We start from the raw sequence: 23,904 nt of genomic DNA on the forward strand, positions 1-23,904 counted from the left end.
TTGTAAGTATTAATAGACTAGAAAGGGTCCAACAAAAAAATTTTAAGCAGGTCGACTACCGGTTAAATATTAACTTTTCTAATCATGCTGAAAGTATGCAGTACCATGGAATAAACTCTCTTAAAAATCGAAGAATAATATTGGACCAGTTATTTTTATTCAAATTAATAAATAATAAAATTGATTCTCCAAACCTACTTGAAAGACTTCCATTCCGTGTGCCATCTAGACCGACAAGACAAAATCTTCTGTTTTACACTGAAAACGCGTCAACAAACTATTTTAAACAATCTACAATACCTAGAATATGCGACCAATATAACAATATATTTACCGAGGCAGATATTTTTTGTGACAATGTATGTAAATTTAGGTAAAAAATTATAGACATTTTGAGAGAAGCAGACATTTAACTTTATTATTATTATTATTATGTACATATTTTTTCATTTCTTATCTTCTACATTTATTATGTTGAACATAATTTAAATTATTTATTGTGTATGCAGACAATTGGTAGAATTCCATCTTTAATTTGGTAATGTATCCAAAATAAAACAAGTTTATTGGATTGTAATTCTACTTTATTTTTTATAAAATATACAAAGGGTATATTGTGACGCGTTTCGTCTAATTTCGTTTAATTTGTTATTCCCTATTATGTACGAGTATAATATTTATTTTTATTTTACTATATACCTACTAAATATATAAAAACTTGTAATGTTCCCAATAAATTAAATTAAAATGAAATAATATTATAAAATCTGAATGTATTTTACCTTAGTTGACATTAAACATGAATGAAACCTGTGTAAAACACCAATGTAGAATTTCAACAATAATTTTCAAAATAAACCTGTATAAATGAAATCAATATTTTTATAATTATTACATTAATTTTAAAGTCATACCCTTACAAATGTTTCTAAATAATGGAAGGTTTTTCCCCATTATAACCAAAATATTCCTCTAATATACTCAGTATACCCTAATTGAATTTTAATTACTCTACTTATTTTGGCTTGTATAGAAATCCACAAACATAAAATAGCAATTATTTTTAGTATATAAGGAAACTTTGTAAATATTTAAGTTAGTTTGTTTGAAAATGTCCTAACAAGACGAAACGCGTCACAATATACCCTTTGTATATTTTATAAAAAATAAAGTAGAATTACAATCCAATAAACTTGTTTTATTTTGGATACATTACCAAAATAATTTAAATTATTGTATTAAGTGTAAACAATTTTTTTAGTGTGTGCATATATTTCTTACACTAATATACAAAGAAATTGGCAATATATGTGTACATACTGTTTGTTTACCTAATAAAATAAATAAATAAATTAGCATTTATATTGTTTTCATTTCTTAAAAACTTTTTAATTAAAGCTGGTGAATGCCACAGTGGATACTTATGGAATCCCACTAGTTTGGACGGGACATACATATTAATAGTGTTATTGATAATTGTGTAGAATTAATTTTTGACACTTTCGATATAAGAATAATTCAATTTATTTTCCCGCTTACTTTCTGATAAATATCAGTCAATCTAAATAAACTATTAACTTCCTGTAAACTTTTATACTTGTGGAATATCATATCGTATTATTCTTATTAGTTTATTATGTGAAATGAAAACCAAATGGTACTCCAATTGCATTGTATCTTGATTGTTCGACACAAAGGCAAGATGATCTGTCTTACGCTTCTGATCCATTCCAAAGACTATGAAATATTTCATGAAAATCACCCTTTTAAATAAGTAGTATTTCATGTCGATCTTGCCAAGAATTTCACCTAGGACCTCACCAATACGAACATGAAAAAGGTTTATAAAATAAAAACAAGAATTTTATTTCAATAATTGTACATAAATTTATTTAAAAAAAATACGATATCTCAATACATTATGGAGCACAATACATACTCGTATAAAATAGCTGAATCAAAGAAAAATATCTGCCTACTAAATAATCTAACTGAAAGCACTGATATTTATCACTGTAATAAAACTCATAGAAAAGAAACAAGTCAAAAAAAATGTTAATCAGTTCTATTTAATCACATGTATTATGTTGTATTATGACTTCCTAAGGCAAGTTAAAATGTTGGTGGTAGTGTAAAAGATCTCAAGAATAATTTTATAAACATTGTATTACTTGAGAAAATAACTGCCTTTGCCAGGATTTAAACCTGGATCCTTCTAAAGGTGGCTCTACATGCTCACCAGTACGCTGGAAAATATGTTTGGGCGAACATATTATAGAGGGGAGTATTTGTGGTTGGCAGAACTGGCGCATACACAAAAAACTAATAACCTTTTATTACAATGTGCACTTATGCGCGATATATAAATTATTTGATAAGTAAACTACTGAAACATTTTTGTATATTTTTTTACATTTTTTCCTCAATCCTCATAATTTCATTGTAGAAAACAAAAGTATTTTAACAAATAAATTTATAAATATATAATTTAAAATCAAATATTTTTTTATTTTATTAATACATTATATAAGGTTTATCTGCCCACCAATTAAATATGGTTTACAATTTTGGTTTATTTGTAAATATTGTATTTTTTTGTTGTACTTTTTTTATCGATTTCTTCAAAGTTATTAATAAGCTGTAATTCAAAAACATGTTTATTAAATTTATTAAGTAAAAATTTTGTTCAATATTTCACCAGTCTGTTTTTTGGTTGGCTATTTTATTTAGCTAATAAGTCTACCAAGTGCATATTTTTTTTACTTGAAGTTTAAATAAATAAATAAAATTTAAAAAACGTAGTGGCTGCAACAGTTTCTAAGTCTATCTCGGCGCCTGAGCCACACATTTTGTGCGCTTTTGATGTACGCACTAGAGATTATACACATCCGCACATTGACCCACACTGAGAGATACTGAATGATTTGCGAACATGTGGGCAGTGTGGCGATTTCGTTGCCAGTACGCGCGTTAGCGTACTGGTAAACGTATTGGCCAGCGCGCAGAGCCGCCTTAATGAAAATCGAAGGATATTCTTATGGTTAGTTATAAAAAAGGCAGAAAGGGCGAAGTGCTATTTGAAAAAAAAGTTATCAGAAACATAAAATAATTTTATTGATATTTTTTTTCTAACCAATTAACTACATATTGATATTGTGTAAAGTAATAATATAAATTTAGTATGCCAACCAGTTTCAGAACACGACTGCTCCTTAATCAAGGCTTAAAAATAAACTTAACAGTAAATGTTCACCAAAGCTAACACCAAACTACAAGTACTTACTTAAAATATCTGCTAACATGTGTTCAATGTTTCACATCCAGACTACATATTCTCAGAAAAGGAATAAGGGGTATGTATTGGATTAAGAGATTTAGGGGTTAAAGGGCAGGTGTCAGTAAATGACGAGAAATGCCATGTTGCACAATATCAAGAACACTACTATCAAGTCCTAGTATCCTCGTCCTGAACCCTGGTCATGTGATCTATAAAGGTCACAGCCAATAGAGAGAGGGCAATGGCGAGTCTCGACGCCACAAAACTGAGACAAAACCAGCTAAGGGAAGGAAAAAACAGATAAAACCCTTGACCTCCAGTGGGAGGTTGGGCAAGAGGCTAATAACCTCACCCTCTAAAACACTATTTATTATGAAACCGAACACAGAGCCTTGGACTGCTACTGAATCTCGAAAACCGGAAAAATTGAATCCCGGAAAAGGAATTAAGGACTTAAGACCCGCGACATGGAATATACGTAGTTTGTGTGGAAGCGGGGCTCTAAGAAAAGAAAGAGCAGTACAGTTTTTACAAGGTGCAAATTGGGCGGTGGCTGAGGACAGCGCCATAGAGGAAGAAGAAACTTTAATTCTGAAGTATTTGTAGTAATGGGCAGTTATTTAAATATTTAAGTATAAATTTTAGAGAGCTTGTTGAATTTTTTATTTTAAAACCTTGGCAATGGAGCAGCTGTACTCTAAAACTGGTAGGCATTTTAAATCTGCTTAAGAGATTTTACACAAAATAAATACATATTTAGATTATTTAACATGGAAATTCGCAAAGTTAGTGCTTCAAATACACATTTAATGATAACTTTTGTGTTTAAATCATGTCATGAATAATATTACAAAAAATATATATCAAGAGCAAATCTATTCAATCGGAAATAAATCTTATTGAATGCCCATTTAAAAAAAAAAAACCCCAAGGTCTATTTTTGTATTAATTTTGACTTTTTGATTTTTTTAAAATCTTGATTATATTATGCATAGTTATTATTGAAAAATTCAACAGTCAAAATCTCCACATGGCAATGTTGCTAACTTAAAACTGATAAAATTGGGCTTGAGATTTTTTTTAGATCAGCCTTTCTAATCAAAACTAAATGCATTATAATTATTTACTAAATGGAACTCCAGCTCTTTTGCCTTTTCAGCATCTATATCTATGAGAAATTCTGACATTATGAAACAACTATAAAATGAATACTTAGATTATAGTACAATCACAACATTCAATGGCCACTGTCAGACAACGTATTCCAAAGTTGTCCTTTTCATCCGTATCCATTTTCATGGCTTCGGAACATTTTATCTCAGAAGCAGCAGGTATGGAAGCATCCGTTGTATCTTTTGCTCCAGAATCAGCTTTTTTTTCTGATGGCTTAGAGGAATCATTATCATTTCCCTTTTTTTCTCCTTTGTCAATTTTCGGTTCAACATCCTGCGGAAAAAAACATTATTTAAAATTTCTGACAGTTATGAAAAAAGCCTGCTTTTACTCAAAATTATAAATCAAGAGTTGAAACACTGCATGTAACTATGTATATGTAACACTACTTAAAATATAATAATTAAGATTAACAAATAAGCAAACCCAAAGTGAAAGAATGATAATGAGGGAGTTGCGAGTGAGCGAGGAATTCAGAAAATACCCTCACCATATTTCAAACTATTTTCTCAAGTCTATTGTTCCGGACGTGGGCATTAGTTATGAATAAAATAAATAAATAAAAATAATGAATGGATAAATACAGCTAAGTACCACGGTATTTGTTAGCTGAGTGCTAGGATCTCAATAAAGACAAATGGTTCGCTTTCGGGTCTGGCATCAGCGATAAGGGGGGCAATATAGCCAAGAGAATCTCTTTTTTAAATCTAAACCATATTTGTAAGGCCCTAAAAAGGACCGTTGTATTGTGTTTGATGTGTTGCCCGCATTGCAGCTATTGGTGTAATGACCCGTGAAAGCAGGGCACGCCACTATTTATGAGACCTGCGGCTGGCCATGTTCTGTAGTGATGAGGGTAGAGCTACCCTCGCCACTCTAAGCCAGCCGGCGCATCGTTGCGGCTAGCCCCACTGAGCTTGACGCGCACCGCTTTATAAGGCATGCCCACCACATACCGCACACTGCATCTGAGGACATAAATCTTCTTGGCGGTGCCAACATACACGGAAAAGTTGCTTGTTGCCGAACGAGAAAAGCTGCCTGAAGGAGCTCTCTGTAATCTGGTAGCCTTAGCATCTTTGTGCTGAAAGAAGGTAATCCAGAAGTACATAATATGCACTTCATTGGATTGAGAAAAGAGGGAAATGAATTCTTCACTGACGGGGATTAAATTGATTGGACATGATCAATTCGCTGAAATGATTACAAAACTTTATAAGGCGTGTAATGTTGAATAATAAATCAGTTCCTAACTCTGAACAGTGAACGAGTGTTTTACTTTCTTTCCCCGCCCTGTGTGCTCCCGCTCATCGCTCTTCGCTTCGCCCTGCCAGTTGACTGCCTTCGCCTCTTTAGACCACTTGGACCAAATGGAAAGTCCTTTTCAGGGCTATTGAGGTTGACTTGCAGTCGGTGCAATTCGACTTTTGACTATGTTTGGGAGGGTGGCTTCCTGTTTACGCCGGGAAGTCTGACTGTGGCAGAGGCGGGTGACGAACCAGCAAATTGTGGTAACTTGTATGTTACATCAATTTTTTTCATTTCATATATTACTAGAGATCAGAATACATATTACATTTTATATGGAAATTAAAAAGATAGATTCCTCTGTAAATTTTAAGCTTATCAGTTATCTTTAAGCTTGCATTGGCAAGCATATTGATGCTGTAAGTTGCATAGATTGTGAATATGCTAAACAAGGAGTTGGTCAAAGAAGTCAGAGGCAGATTCATTTATTTACTAGACAGAATTTAGTAATATGTAGTATATAATAGGTCGGGGTAGAAGTAATTTCGTATTTTGCACCCTTTTTTTTCAACTAAGTATATCTCGTTCATTATTGGTCACATCGGATCATACAATACGGCGTTGTAAAGGTGTGAGTGTATACTACTAACACTTTTTTGACAGTACGCTTGGTCGGTTCAGTTGAGAACTGTCATGCGTTGAGTATGACGGTCTTAAAGGAAGAAATTCGCCATATTTTACATATTTACTACCTGAAAGGAAAAAACGCATTGAAAGCAACCAAAAAAATTTGCAATGTATACGGGCCAATACTTTTTCGGTTCGTGCTGCACAACAGTGGTTTGAGCGATTTCATCTGGTGTAGTGGAGGTGAATGATGCACGACGTTCAGGCAGGCCTGTCGTCGAAAATGACGATAAAATCATGGAAAATATCGAGATAGACCGTCATGTTAGCAGTCGTAGCATTGCCCAAGGATGGTATTCCTAACCCTCTTGTGGCCGTATTATCTAGAATATTTACATACAAAATACACGAGAAAAACTGTTTTCTCGTGCCACGAGTGTGGTTCAGAATAGCACCCCAGGAGCTGAATATCGATCATAAAACTGTTTTGAACCGTTTGCAGAAGGCTGGATTTTAAAAAAAGCTCGATGTTTGGGTGCCACACGAGCTGACAAAAAAACCTCATGAACCGAATTTCCATCTCCGAATTGCTGCTAAATCAACCCATTTCTGAAGCAGATGGTGACTTGTGATGAAAAGTGGGTCACTTACGACAATGTCAAGTGACAGAGATCGTGCTCGAAAGCAGAGATCGTGCTCGAAAGCCAACAAAGCGGCTCAGAGCGTGGCCAAGCCAGGATTGACGGCCAGGAAGGTGTTGTTGTGTGTTTGGTGGGATTGGCAGGGAATACTCTACTATGGGCTGCTCCCTATGACCAAACGCTCAATTCTGCCCTCTACTGTGAACAACTCGACTGTTTGAAGCTGGCGATCGAACAGAAGCGGCTAGCATTGGTGACTATTCACCTCCTTTGAGAGGAATCGTGTTTCAACGGGCAACACCAGGCTGCACACATCTTTGATGACGCGCCAGAAGCTCGGATGGGAAGTTCTTATGCATCCACCCTATAGTCCAGACCTGGCATCAAGTGACTACCATCTGTTCTTGTCTATGGCCAACGCGCTTGGGGGTGCGAATTTGGCCTCAATAGAGGCTCGCGAAAATTGGTTGTCCGATTTTTTTTCTAATAGGGACAAGGGCTTCTACGAGAGGGGGATTATGAAGTTGGATTCTCGTTGGCAGCAAGTTATCGAACAGAACGGCGCATATTTGATTTAAATTGGATGATTGTAACAGTTTTTATAAAGCATTGAAATAAAGCGAAAAATACGGAATTACTTTTCCCCCAAACTATTATTTAGTATTATATGCCAGATAATCAAAGTTATAAAACAAAAATAATTACTTACAATTTTGTCAGGAGTGGGAGGTTCATCATGCTTTTCTTCACAGCAGTTTTCTACCATGTGGTTTGCTGTGTCGGATGTTACGTTGTTTAACAATGGCTGATCATCCATTCCTTGGTCTGTTTGCTTGACAATATCTGCAGAAGTACTTTGTTCACTTGCCATGATGTCGAGCAACGTACCTTTACTCTGGAATACGTACAACACAAAACTGAAATGAAAATATTTCTCACAAGATAACCACGACTGACAATGAAAGCGATGAGTCATATAATACGAAAATATAACGATCCCAGAAAAATATAGTATCGAGACAACAGCATTTATTTTATAAATAATAATTTACGGGACAGTATGCAAGTATGTATTACAGAAGCAGGCTTGTTTTACAATCATTCTGATTGCATATTGTTTTGTCTGTATCGAGGTTTGTTGAAATGCTTGGTAATATAATATTTTTGATATGCTCATTGGTCTGTGATACAGGGTTAACCAGATACAGATTTGTATAGGGCAGTCAAAAAGTTTTAAACCTATGTTATTAATATTTCAATGTCGATTTGACTGATGAATATATTTGTGGTATTAATGTTTTATTAAATATTTAATAAACTATAAATTTTATTAATTACATACATTTATACAGTTATAAAAACTTTCGTAAAAAGTAAATAAATACTAAAGAGTAAATTAACTTGGTACCATTTGTTACAATTTTAATATATTATAATTATTATACAAAAAAAAGGAATAAATTAATGTTTTGTAACATTTTTTTGTTTATTTACATATTTATTACAGCAATTTACATTGAATTATTTATACAATAGATTAATTGAGTAGTAAAAGTATACATACATATTTTTTTTTGCTGGTGGTTCATCTAAACTGCCTAACTAGGGATAGCTTCCCCGTTCTAAGGCAGTAAATAATGTATTTTATAATAATATTTTTAAAAAATACAATTTTATTATTATTATTAGAGCACACATAATAATATGCCCATGTGTGCAGTACTTTCAGATTTAAAGGTAAATAATAAATATACCATGACCATGGCATTTAAATAAAGAAAAAAGTATTTTAAAAAATGTTCATTTTTTTTTTTTTTAATTACGAAGACATTAGTCCCTTTTAACAATCAATTTCTTAATTCACACATTGATAAAATATATTTAATACAAAAATATATTTTTATCTTCTACTTCAATATCAGCATATTCTTTTTGTTCTATACATTTCCATTGAATGATCTCCTCATAGAAATTAATGGCTAAAGGGAGTGTTAAATGGGATTTATATTTTATTTAATTTTATTTGGAACAACACAATTTGGAAATTGCCTTCCTAAGAGAAATCCCACTGTCATGAAATATATTGATATTTGAGGCAATACGATTGAATAACACAATTGATCTACCTACCGGCATAGCCATTGGCAGGTTGGTTCTGAATCGTGGTAGGTAGAACAACCTGTGTTGCCTTTGTTGAAGATAATTATCAGGGACAAATATATAATAAGTACCATTTGACACTAAACATTATATAAAATGTTTTTTTTAAAGGAATAAACCGCTAAGCTTCTATTTTAGAAGCTTGTCAGCAGGTGGAAAAGAGAGGATATGGAAGGAATTTATGAAGAATACACCACAACACTAAAACCAATTGAAAAAAAACCTTTCTTGGATTTTTTGGATCTTGCAACTAGCGAGAATCGAACCCAAGACTCCAGTTTCACAGTTAGCCGCTTAACCAACTGCGCCATGGCATAGTACCAGATTTTATACGACACAATGTTTTTAAGGTAATTTTTACATTTAATATTAATACAATACATAATATTATAAAATGGTATCATCAACTCCAAACCGTAGAAATTAGGAAATGGGTACCTTTTCATGTTCATTGATTCAATTAAAAAAGCATTACTAAAATGCCAATATTAAATGTCATTTTTTAAGTTGCTGAAAAATTAAATTCTTTTACATTTTTAATAGAAGTCAATATCGACCAAATGTGGGAATGATTTAAATCGTGCCTGTGTAAATCGGCTAAGAGTGTTGCGTAATGGCGTTCCGAAAAGGAAAAAAAGGGATGCATGGTGGGATGATAGTATTAAAGACCTTGTAAAGGAAAAAAAGGATGCATGGATGAAGCTTATAGCAATTAGTGACACCAATAGCAGCAAGTATGAAAGAGCAGAGTAGTTACAAAGTATGCAAGAGGTTGGTTAAGAATGGGGTGAAAGAATGCAAAAAACAACTAAATGAAGAAGAAGGTATAAAAATGTTCACTTATTTTCATAAAAATATAAAACTTTTTTGGAAAGAGGTGAAAAAGACTAAGAACTCCTCTGAAAGTGGAAATATAAAAGTGATTAAATCAAATAATGGCCGAATGCTAATGGATAACGGAGGAGTGAAAGAGAGATGGATGGAATACTTTATGAGAGTATACGAAAGTATTGAAAGTGTCCCTGGGCAACAGTTTGGTTGTGCAGAGGAATATACGAGTGATGATACTACATGTGAAATAAGCATGGTAGAAATAAAGAGTGCGCTGAAAAGTATAAAAAATGCTAAATCCGTTGGATATGATAAGGTCGCTGTGGAATATCTGAAGAGTGGTGGCTAGATCGTGGGCACATGGCTGCACAGACTTTTTAATCTCTGCCTAAAGGAAGGACATACGCTTTTAGATTGGAGGAGGGCAGTTGTCATGCCTTTATATAAGGGAAAGGGATCTCGTGCGGAATGTGGAAACTATAGGGCAATCAGTCTTCTGAGTTCTGTCAGTAGACTGTATGGGAAAATTATAATCGAGAGAGTAAGAAAGGTGACAAAAGAAGTGAAACATGGAACTGGCAGAGGAAGGATGAAAGCCGAGTGAACGCGGTTGAAATACGATCTTTTAGACGAATGTGTAGGAAATCAATGTATACGAATGATGAAATCAGGCGAGTGTAAATCTGAGTCAAGTATAATTGATAAGATTAAGAAAAGGTCTTTGAGATGGTTTGGTCACATTGAACAAATGGACAACGAAAGAATGGTAAAACAAGTATAAATGGCGAAAATGAACGGTAATGTGGGACGAGGACGACCAAGAAAGACGTGGCATGATCAGATAAACCAAAATTTTAAGTCTGGTCATGTCAAAAGCAGACAGAACCGAAGGGCATGTATGACAAGATGTATGAATGTGGAAGAAGCTAAGAATATATGCCAGGATAGACGTGTGTGGAGGTCCATTGACCATTCTCTCTGCCTACCCCTACGGAGAAATGGCGTGATGGTAGTAGTAGTAGTTTTAATTTTAAACTAAGCGCTGCCTTTATATTACTCGTTTATTTACAAACTTACAATGATCATAGATACATAATAAGATCACAAATGGTTGACATGGGCTTCAACTCGGAAGCCCGGGCCCACTTAAAGCGGTTTGTGGTCCCGTGGTCACAGATCAGAGGCCCGATGGTTCGAACCCTGCTCTATCACAACTTGATTCCCATTTTCTGATAGTGAGATATTTACAACTTGTTTGAGTAAACCAGAAAAAAAAATTATTTGGATAAACCACAGCAATGCAAATATACATTTTTTTACATAAAAATAAAATTTGTTTACAAAAATCTAGTAGTCAGAACATAATTATTATTTTTAACCTTTTCAGACCTCAATTAATTTCTGTAGATATAAAAAACATTTTGTATTCTGTACGTACTAAAGGAATTATTTGAAAAATATTGGTATTTTTGTTAATACACTAGAAATGATTTAATTTTCAGCGAATACTACGTCTCAAACTGATAAACATGTGTTATTATCTTACAATATATAGTTATTCAATCGAATTGAATAGTGAAATGTATTTGTATAAAACCTGTCTTAAATATAATTTAGAGAGAAGACACAAATTCTCTTCAAAACAAAAAAAAACAGCCAGAAGCCAAATAAAATAAACTTCTCTGTGAAAGCACACTAAATTCGGCGAACACGCACTTGCGGTCACAGGCCCTACGGCATGTAATTCTCTTCCAGCAGAAGTGCGAAACTGTGAGAGTGAAGTGATGTTTCAGAAGAAACTTAATCCCACCTGTTATCTAAATCATTTGAATAAATCCATAGCATGCGACGACAAATTGTTTTGCTAATAAGTTTTGCTTAAATTTTAAGTCAAATTAATCAATATTAATTTAATAAAACTAATTAGTAAAGCGCCCATGAGGTACGAAATTGGCGCTATATAAGTCATCTATAATAATAAAAAGTAATATCGACAACTAACCAAAATATAATAAGTAATTCAAAAATACACTCGCCGCTTTTTAATTTTGGCAGGTACAGGAGAAAATAAATTTTACCCGAGTGAAAGGCTTAAACATACATTACACGACATAAAACTACACAAAATAATATTCTTTGGTCAAGTATACGGGGAACGAGTTAACACCTACTAACAATGTTTTAAGTGCAACCAAATGTTTGCAAACAGGCTGGATTTCTTCCCTAGAGATTTATTAAGATTTAAATTTGATCGAATTTGAACAAATTTAGATCATAATAACCCCTTAGGGAGGAAATCCAGCCTGTCTGCAAACATTTGGACGCACTCAAAACATTGTTAATTTAACTAACTGGTATAAGGGGTATAAAAATTTAAAAATTGTTTTCAGGGGTTTGCAAAAGTTGGTTCAGCCGGATGAACCTCGCCCACATGATAAAAGTTTTAGCTCTTTTACTTCGCAAAAGTCAACAAATGGAAGAGTTGAGGAAATGTGGATGTTTAAGCATAGACAGAGTGGTGAATGTTATAGTGTGTAAAGTGGCCACTTAAACCAGCCAATGATAGGTGATAAGCCCTGTAAATGCCTAGACTTCCATAACCCTTCTCAAAATGTTTTCCCAATCTGTTGCAATAAATTTAGCCCCTATTTATTTTATCTGCAGAAATATAAAATTTTTACATAAATTATAGGTTATTTGTACACGTTAGTGAATTCTCCACTTCCCCGAGACATCCTGATTGAAGAGCAAGCTGCGAGTCAGATAAACCCCATGTGAGATTAGGTATTTCAATTGGATAAAAAACCTATTTGAGAAGGAAATATGGAAGTCTAGGCATTTTCAAGGCTCATGACCTATCACTGGCTGGCCTTAAAACGAAATATCAAACTCCTACTCCTTTAATTTGACTTATCTTTACTTATCTTTGAATACTTTCACCTGAGGAGGTTTTCTTGAGAATTAAAAATTGTGTGCAACTTTTTAAAACTTAATAACCAATTTTATCGGTTTGAAGAGTTACTCAAATAGATGTTATTATAGTATTTACTTCGCGTGATTATCCTTAAACCTGTTAATGGAACCCTCTCTACCAATCCATGAGAAAAAATAGCCCAATGGTTAGTTAGTTTCTCGACAAAAAGATGAATAATAATTTAAAAACCAGGTTGTGGTCATGGACTCAAAGATCAGAGGTCCGAGGTTTGAACCCGGCTCTACCACAACTTTATTCCCATTTTCTAATAATAAGTTATTTACAACTACAGAAGAGTCTCGGTTATCCAACCTTCCGAGTTATCCGACCTACTGGGACAATGCCCCTTTCCTTTACCCGACTGCACGCATTATATTCGCGCGTAAGGGGACAGTCCTCAGTCTTTAGTGCTTTCGTGGCTGTTTCGTAGTGCATTTTGATGTTTTAATTCGATACATTTCAGTTATTTTGCATGTACATATTTGAAAAGTTTTCAATGTGCAAATAAAATTATGTAACACATTTTCAATGTCGTTTTTATCATTTTCCGTGTTATCCGATCTTTCCGCTTATCCGACCTTGCCGCACCCGGTTTAGGTCGGATAATCGAGACTCTACTGTAGTTAAACATTTTAATATTTGGATAAATCATGAGAACGCAAATATTATTTTTTTATAAAAAAAAAATTATGCATAATAATCTTCTTTTTCAGTGGCACTACAGCCCATATCAAGCCTTGGCCTACAACTCCTGTCATCTGCTACAACCCTCCAGTACTTCTAGTACAACTACTATTCTTTTTTATGTGGTCTTCCCATCGCAGCCTCGGTTAACTGATCATTCCTCTGCCTCCCGGGTGTCCATCTAATATTCCTTTTGGTACTCATGATGATGGCATTTTGTGCACATGTCCGGCTTCTCAGGACATGGATGACATGAAATATTTATTCCCTCCCCGGTGATGTGTAGCTAGTACACATTGCGACTAACTACATATCCAGTCAGGTAGTCCAGTACTAGCTACTTAGTAGCTCTCGAGAAGTTGGCGCAGGTGCACGTTTCGCCCGGGTCATTAGCGATACCCAATGGTTTTTTCATGTTTTCAGCAGCTAGATTTGAAATATTATCATATTTGAATTGAATTATGATGAATTAAAGCCATTCCCTATAAATATTCCATTTTCTTTTTTTAAATTTCTTATTTTTTTTATGTGTAGTGACTACACAGCACCGTAACCCGCAGGTGTTTTTAGGACAGTAAGGGAAAGGTTAAAAAGGTGTTTTTACACTAGAATATTTCATAGTCCCTGGACTGGTACCTGAAGCGTAAGACTGATCATTTAACCTTTATTTAAAAAAAATATCAAGATACACGGCGATTGGTGTACCAATGAAGTACCCTATGCACCATTAGATGCGGAAAGGGAATGATGATGATGATGTACAGAGAGTTTGGGCCGCGATTCGTATGCTATCTTCATCAGTACATATCGAGACGGTATTCAGTAAAATCAATATTTATATATAAAAATGTATATTTGGCAAATGTATATTATGTAAAAAGGCAATGTTCGTATGTGTGTCCTCCATGGACTGAATAATTACTGGACCGATTTACCTGCAGTTTTCAGCGAAATGTAGATCTTTACCATGAGCATATTTAAAAGTCTTAATATCGTCAATTTATTAGTAGAAAAAAAATTAGGAGCAAAAATGTTTCTTTCATCGACCCACAGGGCTGCATGCATGAAAATGAAAAATGCGTATGCAAAAAAATTGAAGGATGTTAATTTATTGTCATAGAATTAAGAATAGTCCAGAAGGAGCGTAGAATCATATTTGAATATATCGTACAGAGTCCAAAAAGCCCCCCACTTAGCCCCACTTTCACCGCACGCATGCGTGAAGTCACCGCGCAATGTTGCCAGATCGCAAAAAATATAACCATAACACAAATGTAAGATAATTATATAAAAAAAAAGTAATTTGTTAATTTTTCTAAAATTTTATTGTACACGCGGAAACATTGATTGACACAACAGAGTAGATAAGTCAGGGTCATTTAATAAGAGTAATTTAATTAATGAACTTTGAACTTAAAAATAAAACAAATTTTATTTTACATAAAATGGATATTTTTATGTCATGTTAAATAATATTCGATGTTTTAAAGATAATGTCGGTCAAATGTCTACCACGGCGTTGTTTAATCCGAGGGGTCCAATTTTAATTACTTCTCTCATTAGATGAGCAAAGTAGCATACAAAAATTTGACTACCCTGGAAACACAAATAAAATGTCCATTTTGTTTTCTTCAACAATCTGAGAGATGGAAAAATAATTAAATTTTTAAGTAATGCATTTGCTACTTAGACATGAAATGTGATCCCATCCTGTTTTTTTAAGATCCCAGCAGTATTTCTACACTTTAAAATTACACAAATCAGCATAGTTGAATTCAAATCGGGAGTTACTTATTGAGCGACGTCTACAAAGAAACTAATGGGTCAAACGTAAAACTACTCCTTTGAGAGTAGTTTAGTTGCCTTTTGTTAGATGCGCGTCCGCGGTTTCTGGACTTTTCTTAATTCTTTGTTTATTGTGTATAAAAATAGTTTGTTTTTGAATGTTTACAAACAACTTTTGTTTTTTTATGAATCCCAATCAGATTATTTCCTCGAATTCCTTATAATTTCTACCTATTTATTTCTTTTTACTGGATTTTTGGTAATATTAAAATAATATTAAGTGACATTCAATACATTTTTAAAAATCCCATTCCTAAAAATATGCACCCCTGTGGGTGAGAAGTTTAGAGTTTTGATATTTGCAAACAGAATTCTATATTTAAAAAATAATTATTTTATGTTTAGGAATTCAAACATAAACAAGTATTTTATTTTTTTTAAAGAGAAATACTAGAGTTCTTATGATTTACTCAAATATTAAAATTTTCAGTCCGTTTCCTGAAAGTCGTAAATAACTTGTGCTAGAAAAATGGAAATCGAGTTGTGGTAGAGTGGGATTTGAACCTGAGACGTTTGGTCCGTGCGTCCCCAATACTACCACGGGACCACAACCCGGTTTATTTATACATCGGAACCTACTTAAATTTTAGATTTGGAATTCAATCATAAACAAGTATCTAGGTTCCTACTTATCAACGGAAAGTTAAACCATTTAAGAAAGTCGAAACTATTTCCTTGGTTATGTAAAAGCATGATGAAGCAAACTTTGTAAATATACTTAATAATGTTTTATCTTGAGAGGAAACGCGGTCAGACTTTTCTTCATACAAACGTATTCCCGTATTTTAACCCTGGATTATGGCACTATAAGTATTTACCATCGGCGTGTCTCAATAGTTTTGCTTTTTTGATGAATTGCTTAATATGGGAACTAGAACCATCTAAAATCCCGCAAAGATGCCCAGTTTTATCTGCTGTCTTCGGACGCACAGTATACAAATATGATACTTATTTTTGAAAAATGTACCAATACAGAAATTTTTATTCCGATATTCTGTCTAAAAAAAGAACAAAATTGATTCAGTTTTGAGGTGCGGAAAATGGGACAACGAAACGTCGATTTTGTCTATTATAGTTAGGCATAAAAGGTCCGACATGCAGTTGTCTTTTAGCACAGTATCGGGGAGGCATCTGCAAGACAGTGGCAGAAAAATAATCTTCAAATTCCTATTTATCAAAATTCCCTGTCACCGCATATTCTCACAATTTATTGTCATCCAAAACACAAAAATATTAATGCATATGTAAATATCTAATTTTAACTAACTTAAATAAATGGTATCAAACATTCCATTGTATTTATTTAATATGTCTTTGAGTATGTACTCAAATCTAGCAATAGCGAAGCATTGCCGGGTTCAGCTCGTATATTAAATTTGTCTGAAAATTTTAAGTATCTTCATCAGAAACCTGTAATTAAACATGGTTAGAAAAAAAAATGTATACATATTCTTTCATACAAAAAAAATTACTTTGTAGATCAAATTTAAGATATATGTTAACTTCCCATTGTTATATGAGCCCTGGAAGCTTTATAGATGTTGTAAAGCTCATCGTTATATCTGATTCTCCAGGTTTCTCCATCATTCATAGGACCCATGATTTTAGGCAGAACTCTCTTTTTAAAGAAGTCCAGCATCTCAGCCAACTTTGCTATTAGTGTCCATGCCTCACATCCAAACAAAACCAACGTTCTGAGGATAGTTCTCTGAAGGGTGATTTTTGTCTTTCTATGGACATTTCTAGACTTAACACTGGTAACAGAAAGAAGAGTGCTTCGTTACATGTTATTATTCTTTTTATTTTTACACTATCATCGTTGTTTTTATTGGTAGTAGAGCCCAGGTATATAAAGTCTTCTACAGCTACAAAGTTATGTTTGTCATTGAATGTAACATTACTTTGCCAGTTACGGGCTGGATTGCCATTTTTCCGCTCAATAATAATAATGGTTTATTAAATAACATAATAAAACCTTGATAGATTTCTCTGGATTATGTATAGTCTGTCTAACAAGGTATAATCTGTTTTAAGGCAGACATTATGTGTATAAGAAAATAAATAAAACATGACTACCTACTAGTGGCCTTATTAAATCTTGAATAAGTTCTCCCTGTTTTTTTGTGAAAATTAGTGATTTTTTTTAAATTAAAAAAGAACATGTCATCGAAAGTATTGTCTATCGTAAGCAAATACTTTCTCTCATCTTTCTGTCAGCATAGAGATACCATATCGAAAGAACGATTTATCTTTGCAGGTTATTTTATTTATTCATTTAACTTTTTGTACATAATGTTACATGAGGTTATCCATGAATCGTGCCATTTTTATGGCATATTCTTAAGAATGGAAGTGCTATTCAACCAGGCCATGAGTCATCGATCAGAACAAGTGGTAATTGGAAGGAGCAATGTCCGATGAATACGGCAGGTGCTCATAATACACTACACCCAGCTGATCCCACCAAATACAGAGCATGAGTTTGAAACCATGGATATTTGGCTTTGCTGTAGATGTTGATGCATGGCCAGGCTTATCCCACGATTTTCTATGCTTCAGGTTATCGTAGTGTATCTATTTTTCATCACCAGTCATGATATGATGCAAAAAAATCTTTCCTCTTGAAATAATATTTGCTGAGGTATCAGATTAATGGTAAAATATTGCTTGTGTCCCATAATACTGAAGGTACTTAATTAAATAAAGCTCCTCACTTTATTTGAAATTAAATGCACAAACATTTGTTTTAGTACCCTCGCTAACCAGTGTCGATCCCCACCACTGAGCAAGAAGAAACCAGTGTCAATGCTAAACGTTTAAATAATATTTTCTGAAATTAGAGATCACAATCATGTATAGGCGTCGGAGGGGTTGCAATTTCTCAACAAAAAAGGCACGTATAAGAAAAATGCTTTTATGAAAGAATTAATTTTAACTTATTGGTCACTTTGAACTGTAATTGGACTATGTAGTTGTTCTAATTTAAAGTAAATATATTTTTTTAAGAAAATAGAATCTAGAATTGTTTTGCACCAAATCAGCTGCTGAGACTCACAACCGACCAATCAAAATATTGACTTACAAAGTTCTATACTAAATAATATGTAATAGAATTTTTCAAAGAATGGTTCCCTGACATTTGGCAAATATTAACGATATGGCGAATACTAACTACTTATGTCAATTATTAAATTCTAATTTAATACAAGTTAATTTGAAGTTAAAAGTAATTTCTTTACTTTTTTTGTAACACTTAACAAATTATTTCGATCTATAAAATTAATTTGAATCCCGGTTGTAAATTTACAGAACTAAAATTGACATTTTGTGGATACAATTTGGGAGTCCGCACATCCCTAAGTACAATATTGTCAGGCGACTGCTAGAACAATCATACCGTAGAACCAGTAAAAGCAATATAATAACAAAGGGTTTGTGTCTCGTGTTTTGACTAATCGTTCTTCGGTTTTCATAACATGTTTAAACATGACACATTAATAAATATATAACAATTTGAAAAATGTGAAAATTTGAAAAATACATTAAATACAGTAGGGTTTTAATTCAGTTTATTTTTTGGCTTTTTAGAGGTTTGCGATACAGATACTGAAAATATTGAGAAACGATGTCTAGACCAGTAATGGGTTACCATTTTAGCTCGGCGCTTCAGTATTCTAAAAAAACCTGGCTTGATTCGGGTGCTGTGTCACATCCAGGAATATTAATAATTTTTGCAGCCCGAGTAAATAAAAGGGAAATAAAGTAAGCCTAGTAAAGAAGAAAGTGCATCGCTCGTTCTTGGGGGAAGATCGTCCATAAATGATGCATGTCACCCAAAATGTCTCGGTGTGTCTCCTCTACCGACATGCGTGTCGTAGGTTACTCATCACTGGTCTAGACCATACCTGGACTACAGGCCATATTCAGTCTGCGATTTGTTTTAATCCAGCCCACTGAAGTGTGGAGTTTTGATCACACCAAAATTTATTTTTCAACCTTAAAACATCAAATGTGTGTGTAATTTATTGACGCATTTTTTCCATAATACCTAGATAAATAATATCATCAATAGATAGGTACCATGGTAGCAAGATTCAATAGTAGCAACAAGAATGCATAAAGAAGAATGCGCCAATGGTAAAAGTGTTCGCTTTTGAGATTGATTAGGGCTAAATGTTATGATACAATATTGATTATATTGATGTTTTTTGTAGATATTTCTTGATAAAACTCCATAGTTAATGATTTAGATAAAATTATAAATAAATGACTTCTTGGTCAAATTAAATAAAAGTGAAACTAAACCAAGAAGTTTTATTTATAATTTTATCTAAATCATACAATATTGAATTGAACTGGGTCTTTATTGCTCATTTTGCAATAGCTATTTATTATATTGCTATTATTATAGCTATTATATTTCTATATTTTAAGATAAAAAACTAACCAAGTTTAAATGTGCCCCGTTTACTCGATAAATTGTAAAAACATGAAGTAAAAGACAAATTGATCTCCGTGCATACTACAGAGCGCAAGCTCATCGTCTGCAATTCTCAAATATATAGTTGTTTTAATTGGTTTATATTTTGATAACACATTTATAATAAAAATAGTATACCACCTTACCAAATGCACAGTGGTTAGTTTTAAGACGACTGAAAATTTTTCTTGAAAACTAAATAGTTTTCAGTTTTGTCTGAACAAAAGTGGTGTGAAAAAATAATAGGGTTAATAACCGATTTTAGAGAAAATGAATCAATGAACAGTAAAAATTGGAATTATTTCAATACAGAGTGTGTCAGCATGTGTATTAATAAACAGATTTCTCAAGGGCCTTAAAATCTGATATCTAAACATGACAAAGGTTTTAATCCAGAGTGGGTAAAAATGAGTCTTATTTTGATTTACTCTAATGAACTAATTTTCTTTACATACATATATAGTATTATTAGCCGGCTACTCCTACTTACTACTACTGTAATATGTAATGTGTGTAAAAAAATATTTGTTAAAATACATTTCATAAAAATAAAAATTAAAAATATATAATAAATTAACTAGTAGGTAATAATGTTTTTGTTTATTTTGCTTTACACAGAATGTCTGCCTAAACCCTTTATAGGGCACATATTTTGTGTTGATTTACGTCTTGCAAACCTAATGTTGTTATATTTGAAGATAATAAACCTTAGCATTTGGAAAAGCTGAATGGAAGACTGATTTACCAGTGTTTATTATTACGATCCTAATGCGACACAAGACTTCTAATTCTTCTACGAAATATTAGAAAATAAATACTTCAATTCTGGTGATATATTTGTATACCACATTGTTCTAGGTTAGAGGGGTTAAACAGGTTGTACCTAGCTAGGCAGACTACACATAATCCAGGGAAATCTATTACCAACAAATGTAACAGATAAATAAATTGTTGTTTGTTAATAAACTATTATTATTATTATTATTATCATTATTGGCGGTTTGATATTCCGGCCCGCACCTCTGAGGAAGAATGGCAATCCGGCTTGGACCAGAAAAGGGTTGCTCATGCCTGGTTTAGACATAATACAGGATGACATGCATAAAATTAAGTTATTTTGGAAATTTGAAAACTGGATATTAAACACCCACAATGTGAAACATGAACTATTTATATCTCCAACTTTTTATTCCCTTGCATCAAGCGTCTCTTCAACTTTGACTGTTCATTCATTCATTACTTCACGGAACAGACATTAAGTCTTTTCGAGTGACAATAACAATATTTTCTATTATGAATTTTATTGCATGTTCTTTTGTGTCCGCTTTTAATATGACATCAAATAAAAATAAATCGCCGCAAGCATAACATTTAAAAATAATATAACATTATATATATATAGTTTACCGAGTATAAATACAATGCTAAAATATTAATATGTCGCATCATGCCAATAATTTTCAATTGGCAAATAAAAATTAAATTAGTATTTATAACAGGTAATAAACACGATATACAACACGAAGATAAATACAAAGTTTTTAATACTAAAGTTTAATGTAATTAAAACTTTATTTTACCAGACTATACTTCCAAGGCTTTGTTAGGTAGACAGTGGACATTCGACCTGTTTTTGAAATTACTATGAATATCCAATTTGAATTATTTATGTATTCATGTTAATCGTAGCTATGTTTCCAGATCTTCATGTAGAATCAGCATATAAATGAAATGTTAAGTCATTCAGTTTCAACGCTTTTACGATACATAAAGAACATTACTTTATAACGGTTTGTCAAGAAAAAAAAACTAACAAAAACTTGTCATAAAAGTACGTATATCCACCATTGTACATGTTAAAATATTTAGCTTATAAACTTAAAGTCGTTAAAGTAAACGAATGCGACGGAATTATCACTGATCACAGAATTTCATGTTCCATTTGATATATTGAATGTGTTGTAAACAAAAATTCAAACAAAAACGTCCGAAAACAAAATATGACACAATGTAGGTATACCTTGTGATGAAATAATTAGCATTAGCGTTTAGCATCATGAATGTGTAATCAATATATAATAGCGATAGCAAATTCTTATTATACCAACTTGCTAATTTTAATTGGTGTGAAATATCACAAAACTAAGATTCTAGATAGAGTATTAAAAATATAACAAAGCGGATACTTTAAAATAAACGTAAAATTAACCGAAATAAATATTTCATTAGTTTTTCTTATTTCTTCGATAGAAAAATCTTAGATCCATATGATTTCTAAATAACTTTCACTTCAAAAAAATCAACAAATGGAAGAATTATGGATATTAAAAAATAGGAAGAATGGTGAATGTTAATCAATGTGTAAAGATAATATTTACGCCAGCAAGCGACAAGTCATTAGTCCTGTAATTACCTTAACTTCCATGTTTGGTTTTGAAAAATGTTTTCCATTTTTATTAATCTATCAATCTAGGTAAATTCATTACAAGTTAATACTGTATATGTATAATAAGCATGTTTATATTTTTAAATAGTTCAAATACATTATCAACAATATTGTGATCATTACATCATTAATCATCAATAATTTTTCCCTTATTTATACAAAATAAATAGGTGTTTTTAAATTCTAAATTGTAAGTAACCGCCGGAATTATTCTACTTAATGACTTTTACCGCTTTTATCAGGAACTTATATCGCACCTTCACGTATGGAGTGCCACTAGTGAGTACGATATATTCACTTTTTAACACATATCTTCTCTTATTACAATATTATTCATAAAGGTCCTTGAGATCTTCATTTCAGCAGTTCTGAGGAGTCTTTACATCATGATGGGTCTTACACATGTCTGGTTTATTCTGACCTTTCTACCGATACACATTTCCTTATTTTCCCATATTGAATTCCTCAGAAACCCCGATAGAGTTGATGCTTTGTTGAATTGTTTTCGGACTTCAGTGTACAAATCGCTATGACTTGAGATTTCTACTCCCAGATGTCTGAAACTCATGACCCACTCCACTGGCTTATTGTCAATAGTACGCTTAAGGTGTTCGGCATGCGCGGTCCGTTCATAGAACGCTTGGGACCATTGGTTCCCTTGAATTTAGCCAAATAATGTTTACAAAATAGCATGTTTAATAAATTAATTATTATTTGTCATAACAACTAACATTTAGATTACTATAAACAAATTATGCAATAATATTTTTATTAATAATCGTGATAAATTGCGAAGGAATTTTACTATCGCATTATTTAAAAAAAATATAAAAAGCAACGTAACCCCCAAACACATACATTTGTCAGTGCTGTGATGCGTGTACTGATCGGTGCGTACTTGCCTCTGGCTGAATATGTATCGATCTTAAGCAATGAACGATCACGGTAGAAGCTAATTCTAAATTCCGTTTCCAGTGCCGTGCTGAACGTGCGGATCCACGCGCAGTCACAGACCAAAATTCTCGCTCGGCTACGGAAGCAATCAAAACATATCGATACATTATTTTTCATGTAGTTTAGACGCAATGCGAACGCAACGCCGCCTCACACAAATGCGATTTTGGTATTTTGGCACTGAACATGATATTATATTTACATAATTATTTTGTCATGGAGTAGAAATACAAAATAAAATGTACAATTTAATTTAAAAATTACATCAATATAATGTTGATTTGGTACAAGAAGTGTATAATCTGCTACATATATTGATTTTTCGGGTTTTTAAACCTAATTTATAATGACTAGTTATTTTTCATTGAAAATACATGTTTTTCAACAACAATAATTATATCTTGTTTTCACTGCATTTTAGTCAAATAAAATATAACGCCACAAAATACTTCATAATTGTTCATTATAGTATATAGTATGGTGAAGTTGGTTAATTTGTCATTACAATGTATTACTAGATACGCAAAATTATTGTCATTCTTCCTAATCATATGTATATAGTAT

The 23,904-nt window shown here is 32.7% G+C and overlaps 1 protein-coding gene across 1 annotated transcript; it reads right to left on the reverse strand.

The window, feature by feature from the left end:
- Positions 1 to 1,862: 1,862 nt before the first annotated feature.
- On the reverse strand, positions 1,863 to 21,983 carry LOC148279360 (uncharacterized). Its single transcript, XM_088230092.1, has 3 exons — positions 21,521 to 21,983; positions 7,676 to 7,861; positions 1,863 to 4,723 (listed from the first exon to the last, which is right to left on the reverse strand). The coding sequence occupies exons 1-3, from the start codon at positions 21,560 to 21,562 to the stop codon at positions 4,490 to 4,492; spliced, it is 462 nt and encodes a 153-aa protein (XP_088086218.1). The 5' UTR covers positions 21,563 to 21,983; the 3' UTR covers positions 1,863 to 4,489.
- Between the last annotated feature and the right edge of the window lie 1,921 nt (positions 21,984 to 23,904).

The sequence above is a fragment of the Micrasema longulum genome, unplaced genomic scaffold (assembly GCF_059751315.1).
Source record: "Micrasema longulum isolate JH-2025_06_02 unplaced genomic scaffold, ASM5975131v1 h1tg000730l, whole genome shotgun sequence".
NCBI classification, from domain to species: Eukaryota; Metazoa; Arthropoda; class Insecta; order Trichoptera; family Brachycentridae; genus Micrasema; species Micrasema longulum.